At 43.6% G+C, this 21559-nt stretch overlaps 1 protein-coding gene across 3 annotated transcripts in view; it reads right to left on the bottom strand.

The window, feature by feature from the left end:
* ASPH (aspartate beta-hydroxylase) overlaps window positions 1-21559 on the bottom strand; it is a 303114-nt gene that overhangs the window by 101103 nt on the left and 180452 nt on the right. For all 3 annotated transcript variants that reach the window (XM_075353241.1, XM_075353243.1, XM_075353242.1), the window contains one exon: window positions 15226-15261. In XM_075353241.1, the coding sequence (XP_075209356.1) occupies window positions 15226-15261 (36 nt within the window). The remainder of the gene's footprint in view (window positions 1-15225; window positions 15262-21559) is intronic.

Here is a 21559-nt window from a genome sequence, read left to right as displayed (position 1 = left end):
GGGCACTACATGACAATTTCCATTTACTATAGGAAGGGAGGTGTTTAGAAGAAACAGTGCATTTAATATGCAAGGTACTCACCCCTAAATTAGACCACGGTCCAGTCACAGACCTGAGTTTAAATATTATGATACAGTCCATGCTGTAAAAATGACCCCAGGGCCAGGCATATAAAAGATTGGAGACACAATCGGAAGGTGTTTAGAAGTGGAGGTCGGCCTATGCTGATGTGATCCATGTCTAATTTATCCTTTTCTCAAGAAAACAGAAGGTAAGTTTAAACTGGAACATTTAGGTATTTCTGTTATTTCTCCCTTTTTATTTTATAACTGTTTGTATATGTGTGTCATTTTTATATTCATCTTTTATACCTATGTTATTGTAAGCACTGTATATTTTTCATATTAACACTAGAACTACTGGACTCGTGACACCTATATAGAAATACATAGTGCAAAGTAGTCAAAATGACTACCTCAGTAGTTCTAGTGTTAAAGCTTAAAACTTTAATAAGTTTGATCCATGTATGTGCTAAAGAATCCTCAAACCGACAGATCGTGTGGGAACCTTTTGATTGTCAGATAGTAGTATATATCAGGGACTCATTACGCCATGTGTTTGAAGAGTGGTGGCAGCGTGTTGTGTAACCGGGGTGTGTGGACTATGTCGGGTGTGATATATGCTCACTTTATAGCTAATAACAGAGGTTGAGTGCTGGCCAGGGTGAGAGGAGAAAAATAACCCTTGCAGAAGCACACCCCATCACATATAGATAAGTGTGTACGAGACTATATCCTACATAGAAACATTAAGGTAATCTTCATTTTTGTATAGGAGACGCCATAGCAGCTAGTTTGCACAGTCTAGCACCAAGTCAACCGAAAATTAGGGATAGAATAAAAAGTGGAAGTCATACAGGATTCAACTCATGTAATGGCTAGAAACAGTGTTATTCCTCATATACACACAAAAAAAACTAAATCTGAAATACTTTAAAATACGCCTAGTACTGTTTGGTTACAATGATCAGCGAAGAGAGACTATGAGAATCAAGATTCAATTTATTCATGGAACATTGAACAGAAAGCTCCAAAGTAAACCTCGCTATGGCAGCAACCATATTGAATATTCTCATTTATCTATATTTCTACACAGGGGGTATAAAACTGTGCCTTGGAGACGCAAAAAACTAAATTAGTATAAAATGTTTGACTTTCAAAAAGTAATTTGGGCAGATTTATCAAGGTGTTTATACCGATTTTCTGGAGTAAAACACTTTATAAAGTTGCAAAATTTTTATGGAAGGCAAAGTTTTTCAAAAATGGTGTGAGTTTTGGCAATTTCACACCAGTTTCGGGCAGCTCTGCAAAAATGGGTGGAGGTGGGCAGGAAAAAGACATGGACGGATCGTTCGTCAAATTCACCAATAGCTGGCAGGGTTTTTATGCCAAAACTATTACTTGTCTGCTAAGGCGCAAAAAGGTGCACACCCCTGAGAAGATGCATCATATTCATTAAGTGGCATGGACCTCTTAATTTGGCACACCCAACTCCAAAATGCCCATTTACTAAGACTGAGGTGTATAATGCCAGTGATAATGAATTGACCCAATATGTTTAAAGCTAAACATTGAAAAAATGGAGAAAGAAATCCCCAAAATCCTTATAATTTTTTTTCTTAATTTTCATGGCTATGCTCATACTTGGGTTGGAAACCCAATTGATTGCCTGAGTCACAAATTCTGTCACTGCCATTATTCTTTTAGGAGGACAAAACAGCAGAACCCCAGGGGTCTTCATTACAGGTAAAAACATAACCCTGTATATTGTATCCTTCAGAGAGATGTGTAATGCTTTCTTTAATCTAGCTAGATCTCCAGTCATTGAAAAATCCCACAGGACCAAGGTCTGTAACTAGAATAGAAAAGTAATATTCTGAAAGCTTATGATGAAATTGCACTTCCTTTAACTGCAAGCAATGACTTGACTATGAACCGAACAATTTATAGAACTCATTTTGGTAGTGGTCATTTACATATTTATATAGATATCATACCTCCCTAGGGCTCCTTTTCTTTTTTTTTTTTTTTTTTTTTAAGATCTTCTATGTATTGTATTAATCTGGTTGCCCTTGTTTGAATGATCTCCTACTCTGATATCTTTTCTTTTTTTAATGGACCGGTAACTAAAATTACTCTGTATATTCAAGATGTGACCAATTCAATGGATTTAGACCAGAATGAGTATGTATATGGCCAGTGATATCACATCTTTACGATGACTAGGCCATGTTTGATACCACATACCCAATGCTAGTCACCACAATCCTGCTGATTGCCTACTTGCATTACTCATCTTAGGTTTTTCCTAGACTATATGTCATGGCGACTCCAGACTCTATTCACATTGCAAAGTCTGGCAGGCAACCTGATGCATCTTAGTTGATCTGCCAGAGTCGGGCGTCGATAGTTTTGTGCTCTCTGCTCTTGGGTTTAGCAGGAGTTAATTCCTGCTGGTTGGTGAATGGCTGCTGGTGCGATAGGTTTGTGACATCCTATCACAGCTGCCTTCGCCATTTAAAAGATGGTAGAACCCATAGCATCACAAGTCAAAGATGGCTCTAGCTTGATCCTGGTTTTGTGTGTGAACGGTTGTATGCTTTTTGGTGTGCAGTGGAAATGTGACGCCCCTGGACTATTCAGGTCGCCACAGGGTACTGCACACTCTCTCTCTTTAGTGCAGTATTCAACCCCCCATGGTTCTTGATCTCTATCCTGCAGTGTTGCCTCCATCAGCATTCACAAATCCTAGATACACTTTGCACTACACCTGTCAGGCACACCAGTGGGCTGCTTAAGCAGGAATAGGGCCTCCCACCTAGACAGGGGGGTGGGAGGTGTCAAGGTCAGTTAGTTGTTGAGTAACCCTCAAGCTGTGAGGAGCTCTGAGGAAGCTGGGAGTTGGAGCTCCCAGGGGAGAGGAAAACTAGGTCGCAGACGGTAGTCTGGACCTAGAGGAATCGGACCCCCGGTCGCAGGGGATTGAGGCTAGGTGCCTGGGACTTGTCAAGGAAGACGGTCAGCAGCCTGGTCCTATCACCGATCTGGGACCGAAGGCACGACGGGGTACATGGACCCTAGGTCGGGGAGAAGCTTCAGGCAACCCGACAATTAACCTGAGGAGAACGGGGCCTTTATGGACTGTTCCCACTAGCTCCAAAATTGGGGCACTAGCGCAACGAGGGGGATAGGGCTTTCCTAACAAGGATCCCACTGAAATCCCAAGCGTGAGCCTGAGAGCAGGCTCCTCCACTTAGCCACAGTGGAGAGCGGGGCCCGGATAGCTCCAAGCTACCGGTCCACAATGGACACTAAAATCTAGTGCCAGGAGGCAGGTTACAGACCACCAGCAGCACTGCAGAGGACGGGACCCGGACGAGCTCCCCTCGAAAGCGGCATTCAGAGACTTTGTTTACCTTGTTGTCAGCGTCTGCTTGATTGCTGAGTGAGTACCCGACTGACCCTTGCACTGTGTCCCCGCATCACCATCCAGAGTCCCGGGGCCTACAACTACCCGTCGAGGGCAACGTCACCTAGCTGTCCCCTACCATCACCCCGGGTACTCCCAACGGCAGCGGCGGTACTCCCAATTACCGTACACCACGGGTGGCATCACGAACTATACCAAATCCCCTGTAAATATCCCCTTTACATTTGAGTGTTGCCCCTAAGCCCCCGGGTCGGAGACCCTCGAGCCATGAACGGACACTACCCCCGAATCCGAGCGGTTCGATCCGCTGCTGGGGCGGCACAGAAATATCCTCATTGTTTGTTTATTGTAGTTTCCCGTGTGTGCTTGCAGTGAGTTTGAGCTATGGTTTTCCCCTGTCTGTCGTTATTTGTCGGATTCTTTATCCCGGTCCCAGCCCTCCCCGGGTGGTGGGGGAGAGGGGTGTTAGACCAGGCATACTCAGGAGTCAGGGTCACTTTGGCGGTCCAGGCCTGGCTACCACTGAGCCTACCCTTGGAATAAGGGACAGTCTAGGGCCCCTAGTCTGAGGAATAGTCTAATTGCCCTTACCCCTAGTTACCGTATCATACCTGTGACACTATAGGTCTTCAGCTCTACCACCTGCTGAATTTTGTTAAACGGTTTATGTTTTTATTAATTTTACTATTTGAAAATCCTCCCATTTTTTTTAAAATCTATATAAAGGCCGGGGCCACATGGGGACTAATGCGATCCTCGCATGACACTCAGCACACGCTGGCAGCACAGCAGGAGCAGAGTGTCATGCGAGTGTCACTGCGACTGAGGTCCGATCAAGCGATCGAACCTCAGCTGCGGGGGATGGACCGGCACTGAGGAGGGGTGGGCCAGCGCTGAGGAGGAGTGGGCCGGCACTGAGGAGAGGCGGGCCAGCAGTGAGGATGAGTGGGCCGGCAGGGAGGAGGAGAGGGAGGGATTTATCTCCCGCTTTCCTCTGTAGCTGGCTATTGCCATTCTCGCTCTGCACTCACGGTACACCGGTGTACTGCGAGTGCAGTGCGATCTTTCTCTCGCCCCATAGACTTGAATGGGTATGAGAGAAAGGGTCTCGCTTTACAATCGCAGCATGCTGCGATTGTTTTCTCGGTCCGATTGGGGCCGTGAAAATAATCGCTCATAGGTGCGGACACACAGGTTAATATTGGTCCGAGTGGAATGCGATGTTTTATCGCATTCCACTCGGTCCGGTTTTCATGCCGTATGTCTTAGGTCTTACTCATAGAGTTGATGGCCCCAATACAAACTAGACTAATGTCTTCCAAAACCGGTGATATCGGCCAACAGTCTAATGTGTAATGAGCCTCCTGACTCTTCCCTGAGAAATGATTGTCTCTGGAGAGAAGGATCTGGCAGATCAGATTTTGAATTAACCTTTTGTCCTCCAGAAAATAAGCCACTGCCTGAGGAGTCTGACCACAGTTCTCTCACGGAAGACACAAAAGAGTGTTGGTCAGATCTGAGGGTACAAACGAGCCTTTTTCACATGTACAGCACCATGGAATCTATGGTACTCTAAAATAAATGGTGCACTAGTAGTAAATAATACAAATGCATGGGGGGCTCAGGAGTGATATCTGTGGCTGACAGTTGTTCATTGTGTATGACAGAGGCTTTTGTCACACACTGGTACTTTTGTTGTTTTACGCACACACCGTCGCCATAGGTTTTATTACATTGTGGTGTATTTCTGTACGCAAAATTGAATTTGTGTATTCAATATTCATTCATTATTGATTATGGACTCACAAAATAATGATCCATCTGGGAATAAATAGCGTGCATATATCAACGTTACAGTTACTCAATAACACACAAGAGGTTGTCCAGGCAAAATAAAACCTTGTCCGGGAGGCTGGATGTGTAAAAACTAACAAATTCATTAATAATCACCTACTGGAACCCACTTGGAGTCAGCGTAGGCCACTCCATGCTCTACACTGGCAAAGTGGAGACGTCGCTGTTCAATCAGGTCCTGGACCACTATGACCTGTGATTGGCTGCAGTGGTCAGGTGACTTCAACTAAGTGTAATCAAATTGTTTTCTAATAACTAATAACATACTGCTCAAAGTCACCTCCTGACCACTGCAGCTAATCAGAGTCCAAAGAGGATCAGTAGCTGGCTGAATGGTGAAGACCACGGAGTGGCCAGCACTGGATCCAGTTGGGCGCCAGCAGAGGAGCATTAATGAATCTGTTATTGTCTTACACCTCCTGTTCACAGGGCAAGCTTTTATTTTGCACTGACAAACCCGTCAAGACCACAGTCTACAGTGTAGTAGTTATTTAACTATGATCACAATTTCATTACAATATTGTAAATCCCCCACATATAAGATAATTACAATCATTTTACAAAGATCCTCAGCAGATGACAAATAACAGCAAATGACACCCGAACACCTGTGGAATCCTCACAGTACACCAAGATATCCCAAGACCAGACAGTAGAAAACCTACATCCTGAATATGCCCCATTAACACAGCCACAACTATTTTTTCTATCACCATAGCCAAATGATGGCTTAATTTTTTTTTTTGTGCGTCAATGTTTCTTTTTAATGGTTTTATTTTGGGGTACACATCATTCATTTTAAAAAAGGTTTTTTAGGGGGATGTAAAATAAAAAACAGTAATGTTGGTGTTTGCTTTTACAGAACTCCACATGTGGTATAAACAGTATAAATTACATTGTAATCTCATTTTGCTGGTCTGCACAATTAAGGTAATACTATTGTTTTTAAGCTTTATGTCTTACTATTTTTTCAAGAACAACAAAAATGTTTCAAGTTGCAATATTTTAAGAATCACAACTTTAGTATCTAGTGGACAGAGCCATATGAGGTCTTGTACTTTAAAGGAAAAGAAGTAGTATCAATACATACAACTGAAATCAATGACAACAATCACAAACCATAACACAATTTACAGCAATTTTGGCATTCTTTTTCTAAATAAGGAATCACTCTGACATTCAAGTGAAAAAACAGACTATTAATTACCAATTGTATGAAGACGATGGAAGCCTTAAGATGTCTGCAAACATCGAAGATATTAAATTTGGACTGCATTACTGCTGCATAGAATATACTTATAAAAATAAATGAAGGTACTTTGTGCATAAATTGTCCAAATATTGAGGGTCCACCAGAAGCGACAAGCTGACCTTTCTATGATGGGACCCTAAACCTAATATTTCTGAAAACCTGCCTCTCCTGGGCCAAAAACCTACACACTTAAAGGGCTGGTAGGAGACAACACTAATTAAAAACAGCCTTAGGTTTGTTTCACACGTCAGTGAAAAACACAAACGTTTTTCACTGACGTGTAACAAACGCATATTTCACTCTGTGTGCCATGATTCACGTCACACGTGGGTTATCCATGAGCTATCCGTGCTCCATCATCCGTGATTGCACATGGACGTATACTCACCTGTCCCTGCTCCTGCTGTCCGTGGTGCTAAACTTTCCCGGATGCTGCCTCCGACTGCCGTTGTGTCACCTCTGCAGCTACTACCGGGTCGGCTGTGCATAAATGAATATTTATGACAGTAATTAGCCGGGCAGAAAGCAGCAGCTAGCAGAGGCCGGAGAGAGCATCACTGGAGAAGGTAAGCATAAAAATCATTTTATTTTCAATGCACGTGTTTTTCTGGTACATGTTTAACGGATCACACCATAGTGTGGTCTGTGGGACATCAGTGATGCCAGAAAAAAATGAACATGTCTCTGTGTGAAACACACAGACATGCGTGTACGCAGCACGGAGACACGATCAGTGAAAAATCACTGATGTGTGCGCAGACCCATTGATTATAATGTATGTCCGTGATTTTGGCAAGTACAAAAACTGTCACATACATACCAGAATCACTGACGTGTGAAAGAGGCCTTAGCAATGAACGGAGGCGGGGTGCTTAGTTGAATATGGAGGCAATTACCAGCTGCAATAGTATACTACAAAAAACAAAAAAAAAATGACCAGCACCTCCAAATGTGGCAAAGCAAGTGTGAACAGGTGAAATGGCTATTTATGCAAAACATACAAACAAAAAAATCCAGCAGCCTCTGTACGTGCGAAGATATCAGAAAACATTGAATATATGAAATTTGGACTGCATTACTGCTTTATAGAACATACTTCTATAATAAGGTTACTTGGGACATATATTGGCCAAATATATTCTATGTAGCAGTAATGTAGTCCAAATTTCATATATTCACTGTTTGCATATATCTTCTATTTTGATAGATAGATAGATACAGCGGTTCCATGAAAATAAGACTTAGCCCTAAAGTAAGCTCTAGCATGGTGTAAGCCCTACTCCAAAAATAAGGCCTAGTTACAGTTAGGGCTTGCGTTAGGAGGAGTCAAACTGGGCAATTTTGTCAGGACCACCATTCTCTTAGGGACCCCAGCAGTTGTATTCTGAGGTTAAGATTGTTTAAAGACCTTTGATAACCTCACAGTCATGTGACCCAAAGGTCTCATATACACATGGAGTCTAGATAGATAGATAGATAGATAGATAGATAGATAGATAGATAGATAGATAGATAGATGAGAAAAAAAAATAGTGGGAAGGAACAGCTATACAAAAATGCCAAGACTCCCAGGCCATTACCAAGCCTACCAAACAAAATGAACAAAGGAAGACAACACAACAATAACATATTGTCAAAACTTTTTGGATTTTATTGTCCCACAATGCGACATTTTGGTTAAAAAAATCATGTGTCGCCACATATCCAAATAGAGACCCCTTAATATGAACCTTATCTTTTTCGTGTGCTGTTTTCGTTTGTTTATTTTAGATAAGGAAAAGAAAGAAGGAATAGTCTAGCTGGGTATACTCCGGATATATTAAAAAAATAACTTTTATTTCAACGTTAAAAATTCATAGGTACACAGGCAATTTCATACTGACTATAAAGGAAGGCAACAGTGCGCTGAAACGCGTTATGTTTGTAAGCTGCCACCTTTATAGTCAGTATGACATTGCCTCTGTACTTATGAATTTTTAACGTTGAAATAAAAGTTATTTTTTAATATATCCAGAGGATACCCAGCTGGACTATACCTTCTTTCCTTTCCATGGATATTTGTGCAGTTGGCTTTCATCAGTCCTTGCTAGGATCCAGGACACATATGAGGAGTTTTATCCAGGCAAACCCTACAATGGTGAACCGCTCCTTAAAAATTCCATAGTTCCTTAGAAAGATAGATAGATAGATAAATAGATTCATCGCTCCCCCTCGTCACCCAACCATGAAGACACTCTACAGGAAAACCGTGTACAGTAACGTCAGAGAATGTCAAACAACGTAAGATCCATGGTTCAGATCTGACTGATGGGTAAAGAAGTGGGCACTTGTTCCTCAGCTCTTACAATATATGAAAAGCAGAAAAAGGATAAAAGGATCCAGCCCGGACTCCAAGGAAGAGATGTGTATAAAAATTAACTTTTAATCCATCCTTAAAAATACAAAATATGACACCGACAAAATCGTACTGACATAAAAAGGGGCTAGCAGTGAGGACAACGCATTTCGGCGGAACGCCTGCCTCAGGTGAGGAAGGCATTCCGCCGAAACACATTGTCCTCACGGCTAGCCCTTTTTTATGTCAGTACGATTTTGCCACTGTCAGGTGAGGAAGGCGTTCTGCCGAAACGTGTTGTTCTCACTGCTAGCCCCCTTTTGTGTCAGTATGATTTTGCTAGTGTCATATTTTGTATTTTTAAGGATGGATTTAAAGTTAATTCTTATACACATCTCTACCTTGGAGTCCGGGCTGGATCCTTTTCTTATATCTCACGGTAAATATAATATTCTCCCACCTAAGACAGAATGTTACAGTCACTGCCAGAATAAAGTAGGAAACATCGAGATTACCGCTTCCTTTTGTAATGCCTAACTGGCTAATTACCATTTAGTCTAATTAAGACAATTGAGGAGAACTACTAAAGAATAAAGTGAAGCTCTTTTTAATCTGACTTATTATCTCAGACCTAATTAAAAAAATGTGTGCAAAAGCTAATAATTTAATGTCATTAAATATTGATTTTCTTTCAGTGATGGCTTAAATAAGCATATGTTAATTTCTTGATTACTAGTAATTCAACATTTATCTAGAATTATGTAAATAGCCAATTAGTGATGTGCAATTAAGTCTTTAGCTGATGAAGGCTGGGATGGTATACCTCAATATGTATACCATGCATTGCAGGGGAACACAATGATGTAACCCAACATTCATGGAGTACGGTATATGGCACAAAACATATATTTCGGGTGAAGATATGACTTTATAGTCTCAAAGACTCAAATCAAGATGTTTACAAATGTTAGGAAATGCAATATTAGAGACAACACTGAATAGTAGCTCCACAATGCTATTTGTACCCTATATGTGTGCTTCACGTCTCCTGTGGATACAGTATGAGAGATGTTGAGCAGTATTTGAGCTCTAAGATTGACCTATTGAGATATTAATTTATAAAAGTACTCATTTTTTCTGGCTAAAAGCGACCATACATGAGGGTTCAATTCACATCCCGTTTTTCCCCTTATGGGCTAGGAAAGTTCCTGTCATATATACCTAAAATACCCAAAATGCCCTATTTACTTAATGGATGCCAAAGGATTGTCCTCTTCGCATGTACAAGTCTAGTATAAAATTAGTACATTATATTTTTGTATAATATTAATTAAAAATAATAATAATGTTCCTCCTCAATAATAATTTTCCTAAACAGGGACGTGAACCAAAAACAGGGAGGTTTCTCACCTGTTTTTGTAACCTGAATGCCCTTGTGGACAAGCTCTTCTCTCCCCCTACACTAGTCTGCTAATTATTTAATGCCTGTTATTATTCTTTATACAATGGGGGAAAAAAGTATTTAGTCAGCCACCAATTGTGCAAGTTCTCCCACTTAAAAAGATGATAGAGGCCTGTAATTGACATCATAGGTGACCACAACTAAGATAGATAAAATTAGAAAATCCAGAAAATCACCTTCTCTGATTTGGCAAGATTTCTTTTGCAAATTATGGTGGAAAATTAGTATTTGGTCAATAACAAAAGTTCATCTCAGTATTTTGTTATATATCCTTTATTGGCAATGACAGAGGTCAGACGTTTTCAGTAAGTCTTCATAAGGTTGGCACACACTGTTGGTGGTATGTTGGCACATTCCTCCATGCAGATCTCCTCTAGAGCAGTGATGTTTTGGGCCTGTCGCTGAGCAACATGGACTTTCAACTTCCTCCAAAGGTTTTCTATGGGTTTGAGATCTGGAGGCTGGCTAGGCCACTCCAGGACCTTTATATGCTTCTTACAAAGCCTATCCTTTGTTGCCCTGGCAGTGTGCTTGGGATCATTATCATGCTGAAAGAGCCAGCCATGTTTCATCTTCAATGCCCTTGCTGATGGAAGGAGGTTGGTACTCAAAATCTCACAATACATGGCCCCATTCATCTTTCATGTACATGGATCAGTCGTCCTATTCCCTTTGCAGAGAAACAGCCCCAAAGCATGATGTTGCCACCCCCATGCTTTACAGTAGCTGTGGAGTTCTTTGGATGCAACTCAGCTTTCTGTCTCCTGCAAACACGACGAGCTGTGTTCTTACCAAACAGTTCTAGTTTGGCTTCATCAGACCATATGACATTCTCCCAATACTCTTCTGGATAATCCAAATGCTCTCTTGCAAACTTCAGACGGGCCGGGACATGTACTGGCTTAAGCAGGGGAACACATCTGGCACTGCAGGATCTGAGTCCCTGGCAGTGTAGTGTGTTACTGATGGTAGTCTTTGTTATAGTAGTCCCAGCTCTATGCAGGTCATTCACTAGGTCCTCCCGTGTGGTTCTGGGATTTTTGTTCACCATTCTTGTGATCATTTTGATCCCACGGGGTGAGATCTTGAGTGGAGCCCCAGATCGAGGGAGATTATCAGTGGTCTTGTATGTCTTCCATTTTCTTATTATTTCTCCCACAGTTGATTTCATCACACCAAGCTGCTTGCCTATTGCAGATTCAGTCTTCCCAGCATGGTGCAGGGCTACTAGTTTGTTTCTGGCGTCCTTCAATGGCTCTTTGGTCTTCACCATAATGGAGTTTGGAGTGTACTACAGGTAATGAGTGGAGGATACATGAGCCTCTTAAAGAAGAAGAAGTTACAGGTCTGTGAGAGCCAGAAATCTTGCATGTTTTTAGATGACTAAAAACTTATTTTCAACCATAATTTGCAAAAAAAATCTTGTTTTGTTTTGTCATTTTGTCTCTTATAGTTGTGGTCTACCTATGATGTCAATCACAGGCCTCTCTCATATCTTTTTAAATGGGAGAATTTGCACAATTGGTGGCTGACTAAATACTTTTTTCCCCACTGTATATACCTCCCAACTTTCAATCAAGGAAATAGAGACAAAGCATGTGTCAATGTGTCAAACTTATCGTACCTATCATCAGGCTGTCACCTCAATGTTCCTCTCTGCCTCAGACTGATTCCACAGCATTAATCACTGCCCTCAGGCCATCTCCACCTTCAGCTTATCTCCTCAATGTTCTTCTCCTGCCCTCAGGCCATCTCCCCTCGCATTCCTCTATGCACTCAAGCCTTCTCCTCAACGTTCCTCTCCGCCCTCAGGGTGTCTCCTAAGCATTCATCTTTGCCCTCAGACCATCTCCTCAGCATTCATATGTGCCCTAAGGTCGCCTCTTCAACGTTCCTTTTCGCCCTCAGTTCATCTCAACATTCCTTTCCGGTTTCAGGCTGCATCCTCAACAATCATCTCTGCCCTCATTCCATCTCCCCAACGTTCCTCTCCGCCCTCAGCTCATCTCCTCAACGTTCATCTCTGCCCTCAACCTGTCTCTTCAGCATTCATCTCTGCCCTCAGGCAGTCTCCTCAACGCTCCTCTCCGCCCTCAGCTCATCTCCTCAACGTTCATCTCTGCCCTCAACCTGTCTCTTCAGCATTCATCTCTGCCCTCAGGCCGTCTCCTCAACGCTCCTCTCCGCCCTCAAGCCGTCTCCACAGCACCCTTTGCCATCCCCTCAATGTTTGTCGCTGCAACTTTGAGCATTACAATGTGCCCTGAATGGCAGATCGGAACATCTTAAAAAAAGCTGTCTTAATAGACATTAAAGACATTTCTCTTTTACATTTTCTATCCATCAGTGTGGATCAGAGTTAGTCACCTTCCTCTACTCCAGTCTTTGTTAACAGGCTAGAGCGGTGGCGTCATGTCTGTTGCAGATGTAACCACTGCAGCCAATCACTTGAGTTCAGCAGCTGACAGTTTCATGCTAAAAACATTTTTCAATTGCTTTTCCTTTAAAATTTTGCACCAGTTGTATTTTACAAACCTTTTCTCCCCCCCCACCTTCAATTTTGATGTGGTTTAAGGTCATAAATCAGATAGGAGCACAAAAATAAAAATGGATAAAAGAGCTACAAATTCTCCCCACCAGATCATCATACTGGAACATACTGATTTGTCAGTTTATTCATTCTCCTGCCAGCAATAGTCCAATACATAAGCTATAAAGGCAACCTGCAGATTTTTTTATGAACCCAACTGCAAAAACTATTTTTAGCCAAAATACATGCATTTAAGTAGAAAAAACATTTGATGGACCAAAATATATTTTAGAATAGATTTTTTTTCAGTCTGCCACACTGATTATTGCCCCCCCAAAAAATCCAACGTGCAGTGCAAGGCACAGATGTCAGTGTTCCCGTCGGTTGCACATTGAAGTCATTTGCCAGCTCCTGTGGCTATAGAAGAGGATGCCACATGTTGCGGGAGCCGACAAAGGTAAGAAGATTTGTTCATTTTTTTATTTGATATTTATTGAAGAACGTAGAACAGGGGCATCATTATTGGAAGGGGCCCAGGATGGAGGACATTATAGCCGGAAAAGGGTGACATTATACCAGGAAGGGGCCCAGGATGGAGGACATTATACCAGGATGGGGGGCAATATTAGTAGAGGAGCCCAGGATTGGGGACATTATTGGTAGAAGGGGCCCAGGATGGGGGACATTATTAGTAGAAGGGGCCTAGCATGGGGAACATTTTACTAGGAAATTGCCCAGGATGGAGGGCATTATACCTGCAAGTGGCCCAGGGTGATTATATCTGGAAGGTGCCCATAATTGAGGACATTACACCAGGAAGGAGCCCATCATGATGGACATTATACCAGGAAGGGGCCCAAGGTGGAAGAAATTAGCAACAAAAAGGAGGCCCAGGATGGGGACATTAGTACAAGAAGGGGCTAGGATGGGAAAAATTATTACAGGATGGGGGACATTATTACATTATTGAGTGAACAGATAAAGCCTATATATTTGATGAACATGTAACAAAGTTAGCACCTGGGTCCATCGGACACTAGTTATGCCACTAATGATAATGAATGTTTCTCAGTCATCAGTCCAAACAAGTCATTATTTGTTTCACCAAAACAGAAGATAATCATTTGCTATGGTCCAATTCGGGAATTTTGGAAAACGTTTATGTCCTGTGTATGGGAAACTTCTACGACCGTGAAAACCCTAAAATTGAAGACCTGAAGAATCTGTGGAGTAATGCACCACTGACATCTTAAAACGGTGACTGGATGTTCCTGCAAACAGCGATACTAAAAACTCATGAAACGTGATTTACACGTGAGCTGTAACATTTGGATACAACAGACACATTTACCTAATTATCTTTATCAGACATCTGAAGTAAATAAAATCCTTACATTTATTTCCAATGCATATGTTAGTGGCAAGGGTGAATGTAAGATTCAGCGCAATGACTTTAATTATCCAGTACCTGAAAATCCAATAAGAATATGACTCTGATATAACTTGATTGCTGGGGCCACCTACTGGGCACTTTAAAAACATATTATCCCTCAGTGCGGATATATCAGGTATGATGCTACGTTATTCTTCAATAACACAGTTATGTTATGATTTAGTAATCCTGACAATTTCAGTAAAAGCTAATGTGTCCAATATGACCTAAGAGACAAGATCGTCATCAAAACCAACCAAATTTATAACAAAACCTTATGGTTCCTGGACATCTGCTCAGTGCATCACCATTTAGCCACTTCTGAAAAAGTTTAGAGAGAATGGATCCAACATCGATGACATTTAGGAATATTTTGGCCTCTATGGGACCATACTTAGGTCCTTCAGTAGGTGTTAATAGTGACTGTTCATGAATCGAGTTGGGATTTTATCATTAGGCTCTTGGATTTGAAGTCTCCAAATCAGATCACAGATCACTTTCCAGGATACCATTACACTGCTCGATTATTGGGAAAAAGCATCCCTAGAAATAGTCACTTACGATAATCGGTCAGTGTCACTGCACCTTAGTATTGAACTCTCACATCAACATGTAAAGCGCCATGGAAAAAATGGTGCTATAATAATAATAAATAATAATCAACATATAAGCTGAAAAGCGTGTAGGGAAAATAAACTGTTCATATGGTAAATAGCACATAAATCATGTACATTACCAGCCCGATCTTCCTAAATCTACAAGGAAAAATGGATCTAAGTATAGCGCAATCTGTGATTATATGTCATTTGTTATTCCCTACAATCGTGAACACAGAAAACAGATACATTATTCATGAACAAATCGTTCTACCTTTCTCCTTTTTCTCCTGTGACGATGATTCACCTCCTAAGGAAAAAAACATAAGAACATTATGAAGAAAAACGTCACGGGCAGAATTCACAAGCAAAGTGTTATACATGTTATACGTAATACATGGCCGGAGAGCGTTCCAATCTTCAAGTGTTGAGTGCCGGGAATATTACTCTAGTTAGAACTGTACATTTTTAACGCTAGAGCCTATTATTGGGGTTTGGGAAACCCCACGCGGTCTTCATATCTGTTGAACATGCTACACAGCACGACGCTGGCGCCTTGTGAGAATTTATCTGAAGATTAATCGTTGAAGTGTTTTGTGGGGTTAGAATTTTTTGCAATGTAGTTTTCCAGAAATCTAATAAGGTTCATTTGAGACGATAACTGGTTGGAGGTAAGTTACCGTATTTTTCGGATTATAAGATACACTTTTCCTCCCAAAATTTGGGAGTAAAATGAGGGGTGCATATTATAATCTGAATGTAGCTTACCGGGAGATGGTGGAGAGGGGTAGCAGGAGGCGGAGGCGATGCAGAGGGCTGTGGGAGCTGCTGTGCTGGGGCTGCAGGAGTTGCTCTGCTGATGAATGAGGGCTGATGGCGCTTGTGAAGCGGCAGAAGCCATCCTGAAAATGTTGGCATGCAGGCTTCAAATAATGGCACCCGGAGTTGGTGCGTGCGCAGATTGAGCTCTCGGCCTCGGCTGAAGACCTCATCTGTGCATACGCCGCCTCCGGGCGCCATTTCTTTCAAACCCGCATCCGCCGACAGCTTATGGATGTTGCCTGCCTCACAGCACCCGCAGCGAGCATCTGGGACACCCGCCGCACCGCCTGCAGCATTGCCCTACTTTCACCATTGCCCCTGCCTCCTGTGACCTGCTCCACCACCGCTCCTTGCCCCCCTCCCCGGTAAGAACCACCAGATTATAAGACGGACCCCTTTATTTTTTTTACCTTTTTTTCCTCTAAATGTGGGGTACATGTTATAACTCGATGCGTCTTATAAACCAAAAAAAAGGGTAATTTGAAACATATTTTTGGCGGTCATGCAAATTATTTTACAGATGAGGATTTGAATGATAGTGACTATGAAAAAGATGAAGATTGGCGACGTCAGATATAAAGGGGCAGAAACAAAATTCATCAAGGGTAAAAATGGCTATGAATTGTCACTAGATGAACCAATGACAATGGGGAAAACAGCCCAAGGAAAAATGACAAGAAAACAACTCTACAGTGTGTGAAATGCAAGAAACCAATTGGTATGGATCATCGTGCTAAGATATGTCCTGCTTGTGCAAAAGACGAGCAGTAGATCTAGTTGACGAATATTTGTGTAATGTAATATTACTAAAAGCAGTGTAAATCATTTATTTTTTTATTATTCTTTTTCTTTGTGTGATATTTATAAAGTGCTGCCATTATTATTATTTCAATTTTCTCATAAGATTTATTAGTTTTGTATTTTTTGCACAATTTTCTAAAAAAGTGTGAATGTTAGGCAATAAATTAAGCCTAATTATACCAATCTACGCAATAACTGAGGTTACTACTTGCATTACGTGACTTTAGGCCCCGTCACACTAAGCAACATCGCTAGCAACATCGCTGCTAACGAACAACTTTTGTGACGTTGCTAGCGATGTTGCTGTGTGTGACATCCAGCAACAACCTGGCCCCTGCTGTGAGGTCGTTGGTTGTTGCTGAATGTCCTGGGCCATTTTTTAGTTGTTGCTGTCCTGCTGTGAAGCACAGATCGCTGTGTGTGACAGCGAGACAGCAACAACTAAATATGCAGGCAGCAGGAGCCGGCTTCTGCGGAGGCTGGTAACCACAGTAAACATCGGGTAACCAAGAAGCCCTGTCCTTGGTTACCCGATATTTACCTTTGTTACCAGCCTCCGCCGCTCTCACTCTCAGTGCCGGCTCCTGCTCTGTGCACATGTAGCTGCAGGACACATCGGGTTAATTAACCCGATGTGTGTTGTAGCTAGGAGAGCAGGGAGCCAGCGCTAAGCATTGTGCGCTGCTCCCTGCTCTGTGCACATTTAGCTGCAGCACACATCGGGTAATTAACCCGATGTGTGCTGTAACTAGGAGAGCAGGGAGCCAGCGCTAAGCGGTGTGCGCGGCTCCCTGCTCTGTGCACATTTAGCTGCAGCACACATCGGGTAATTAACCCGATGTGTGCTGTAACTAGGAGAGCAGGGAGCCAGCGCTCAGTGTGCGCTGCTCCCTGCTCTCTGCACGTGTAGCTTCGTGCACTGGTAACCAAGGTAAATATCGGGTTGGTTACCCGATATTTACCTTAGTTACCAAGCGCAGCATCTTCCACGCGGCGCTGGGGGCTGGTCACTGGTTGCTGGTGAGCTCACCAGCAACTCGTGTAGCCATGCTCCAGCGATCCCTGCCAGGTCAGGTTGCTGGTGGGATCGCTGGAGCGTCGCAGTGTGACATCTAACCAGCAACCTCCTAGCAACTTACCAGCGATCCCTATCGTTGTTGGGATCGCTGGTAAGTTGCTTAGTGTGACTGGACCTTAAGTAGAAGAAAGTCTTTGGGGTACACCATACCCCATGAAAAGACTGAATATGAATATAATTGACAGATTCCAGGGTTAAGCTGCCCAAAATCACAGCACATTGGGCATTACTGATACTAAAGCCGAAACCTCTAAAGTGGAACTAGCCGCATCCACTCCACCGAGATGCCCACCACCGCCTGATACAGGTAGCCTTGACAAAGGCTAGAACGGACAAAACAGTGGGAGATCAATAAAGCATCACTTCAGCAAAAAACCAACCTGCTATCAAACCCATATGTAATTCATTCTTGGTAATTCATCATTTTATGACAAGCAACTGATCCCAAAAGGTAGATAAGTAGTTATAAAATTCAGAAAGGTGCACTACTCCCTATAAACTGGTTTTCTGGTTACAGAAACCTCTTTCCCCATGTGCAGTTTAAAAAAAAAACCAGTTCTTTATATACCCTCATTGGGTCCAGCACTAAGTCTGTGCCACTGCAATTGTCTGTGGGGTGAAGACATGTCGACAACACTGTAGACAATCACTGAGATCAGTAGCGTTTCCTGAGTAGAAGGTGTCTGTTCTGTGCTCACTGAGTGGCTGAAGTGGAGATACTGGGAGCACCAGCAAAGACTCAAGAGTGCTGGACCCGGGGAGGGTGAGTAAAGTAGAGTTTCTTATTAAGAAAAACAAAAAAAAACCGTAGGTAGGAAAGGGGTTTTCTGAAACAGAAAAACCCTCTTAAATGGGTAGTTACTACTTGGACGACCCGTTCTCATTCCCCATGTTTGGCTCCATTAAAATTAAAAAAGCTTATATTCCCCTCCCCTGCCTGTCCTGTTTCGGTGGTGCCGACACTTAACCTCACATGAGCACCGGAGAGAACATGTCACATGAGCTCCACGCCTAATCACCGCTCTCCCTACCTTCAGACATGTGATTAATCAACAGGAAGTATGCGGCCTGCGGCAGCGCTCACTTCCTGTTGATTACTCATATGTCTGAAGGAGGGGACAGTAAAGCCGATGCTGATTGGGCGTGGGGCTCATGTGACTTAATAACCTCATGTGAGCCACGGAGAGAACAAGTGTCAACACCACTGGAACAGCACCGGCACGGGAGGGGAGTATAAGCTTTTTTTTTTTTATTTCAAGGAGGTTAAACATGCAGAATGAGAAGGGGTTGTCCAAGTAGTGGACAACCCCTTTTAAAGTAATACTTGGTTGCTGTTTCAATTCCGGAGACTTCCTGGAATCCATATTAGTCTGTCTCTATACTTTTTACTTCACTATGCAGATAAGTGCCTGAAAAAGCCAGCAGCTGGCTGAATTGGTAACATATTGCTCACCATTGTAGCAGTCACAGGTCCTTTCAGACAGTGCAGGAAGTACAGAGACTTGCTGGGGACTAGGTAAGCATTAGAAAGGAAGCCATAGGAGATTGGCATGGTAACATTTATTATTTTATACCATTCTTCTAAAGGGTTTTCAAAAGAGTTTGAGTGGCTAGGCGATCATTTTAGGATGCACCCTAAGGGCTCGCTCATATGACGAGTGCTATCCAATGTTTTAATGATAGCACTTGGCCCAATGTTAGGCTTTGGGGCAGTGCCGACCAGCGCTTTTTTTTCTCATGACGATTTGTTATGAGAAAAAAAATAGTAGCATACTGTGATTGGCAGCGTATAACGGATGGCGTGCACCCATTCAAGTTTATGGGTGCATGCAAAACATCTGACTGCATTTTGGGGCTTGATGAGGCACAACAGACTTTACACAAATGAACATTAACACTTGCACAATATACCCTTTGGATTTCCGGATTCATCTGTGAATGAATGGACGTCAACGCATGCGTAGTGCACCTTAAGGGTTTTCCGGATTCATTTTATATCCCTGCGAATGGAAAGAGGACTATAGCACATGTGCAGTAGACATTGTACGTGATACTATGTGATCTCTATCATGAGTGTGATTGGCTAGTGACTACTGTGGCAACGCGACTGCCGGAATACATGAGATGGAAATCCTATATATAAATTTGCTGATGTCGTCGGTTTTGTCTATGAATGATCGGGATATGGTCTATTGTATAGGTCTTATGAATTATATGTATTTTGCCATTGAATACGTGTGATTGTCATTTCTAAGGTACAAACTGTTTTGTTGACATCTATAACACACTGTGATTGGTCAATTCTGTTGGGGGCTGGTACAATTTTGATTGGTGCTGGGTTGATTGTGCTGTATATTTAAACCTGTGATTTGGGAATATTTGTATATGCTTGAAAAAGCTTGTTTGTGTAGCAAAATGTTGCGTATGGTATGACAAAATAAAGATATGGAATACACCCGATGGGTTGCTGTCCGTCATTTTGGATAGACCATAGATGCCAAGTGGATCCCTCGCATCCCTTCCTTCAAGAAAGAATTCTACGGAAGGTGCGCAAACAATTTTAATTTTGTATGCTCTCGGATCATGCTGGGGACAGAGAGGCTGATGCTGGGATGAGAGAGGCTGATCCTGGGGAAGGCTGGGATGGAGTGGCTGATGCTGGGGACAGAGAGGCTGATGCTGGGGACAGAGAGGCTGATGCTGGGGACAGAGAGGCTGATGCTGGGGACAGAGAGGCTGATGCTGGGGACAGAGAGGGTGATGCTGGGGACAGAGAGGCTGATGCTGGGGACAGAGAGGCTGATGCTGAGGACAGAGAGGCTGATGCTGAGGACAGAGAGGCTGATGCTGGGGACAGAGAGGCTGATGCTGGGCACAGAGAGGCTGATGCTGGGCACAGAGAGGCTGATGCTGGGGACAGAGAGGCTGATGCTGGGGACAGAGAGGCTGATGCTGGGGACAGAGAGGCTGATGCTGGGGACAGAGAGGCTGATGCTGGGGACAGAGAGGCTGATGCTGGGGACAGAGGCTGATGCTGCGGGGAGAGAGGCTGATGCTGGGAGGAGAGAGGCTGATGCTGCGGGTAGAGAGGCTGATGCTGGCGCAGCATGGCGGATGGAGCACGTTTGGGAGTGCGCAGCATGGCGGATGGAGCATGTTTGGAAGTGCGCAGCATGGCGGATGGAGCACGTTTGGGAGTGCGCAGCATGGTGGATGGAGCACGTTTGGGAGTGCGCAGCATGGCGGATGGAGCACGTTTGGGAGTGCGCAGCATGGCGGATGGAGCACGTTTGGGAGTGCGCAGCATGGCGGATGGAGCACGTTTGGGAGTGCACAGCATGGCGGATGGAGCACGTTTGGGAGTGCGCAGCATGGCGGATGGACCACGTTTGGGAGTGCGCAGGATGGGAGATTGAGCACGATGGGGGGTGCGCAGCATAGGGGATGGAGCACGTTTGGGAGTGCGCAGCATGGGGGATGCAGCACGATGGGGAGTGCGGAGTATGGCGGATGTAGCATGTTTGGGAGTGCGCAGCATGGCGGATGGACCACGTTTGGGAGTGCGCAGCATGGCGGATGCAGCACGTTTGGGAGTGCGCAGCATGGGAGATGGAGCACGATGGGGGGTGCGCAGCATAGGGGATGGAGCACGATAGGGAGTGCGGAGTATGGCGGATGGAGCACATTTGGGAGTGCTCAGCATGGCGGATGGAGCACGTTTCGGAGTGCGCAGCATGGCGGATGGAGCACGTTTCGGAGTGCGCAGCATGGCGGATGGAGCACGTTTGGGAGTGCGCAGCATGGCGGATGGAGCGCGTTTGGGAGTGCGCAGCATGGGGGATGGAGCACGATGGGGAGTGCGCAGCATGGCGAATGGAGCACGTGTGGGAGTGCGCAGCATGGCGGA

Source organism: Anomaloglossus baeobatrachus, chromosome 6 (genome assembly GCF_048569485.1).
Source record: "Anomaloglossus baeobatrachus isolate aAnoBae1 chromosome 6, aAnoBae1.hap1, whole genome shotgun sequence".
Taxonomy (NCBI): Eukaryota; Metazoa; Chordata; class Amphibia; order Anura; family Aromobatidae; genus Anomaloglossus; species Anomaloglossus baeobatrachus.
Note: the sequence above shows the minus strand (reverse complement) of the source record. Positions and strands in the feature narration are given on the sequence as shown.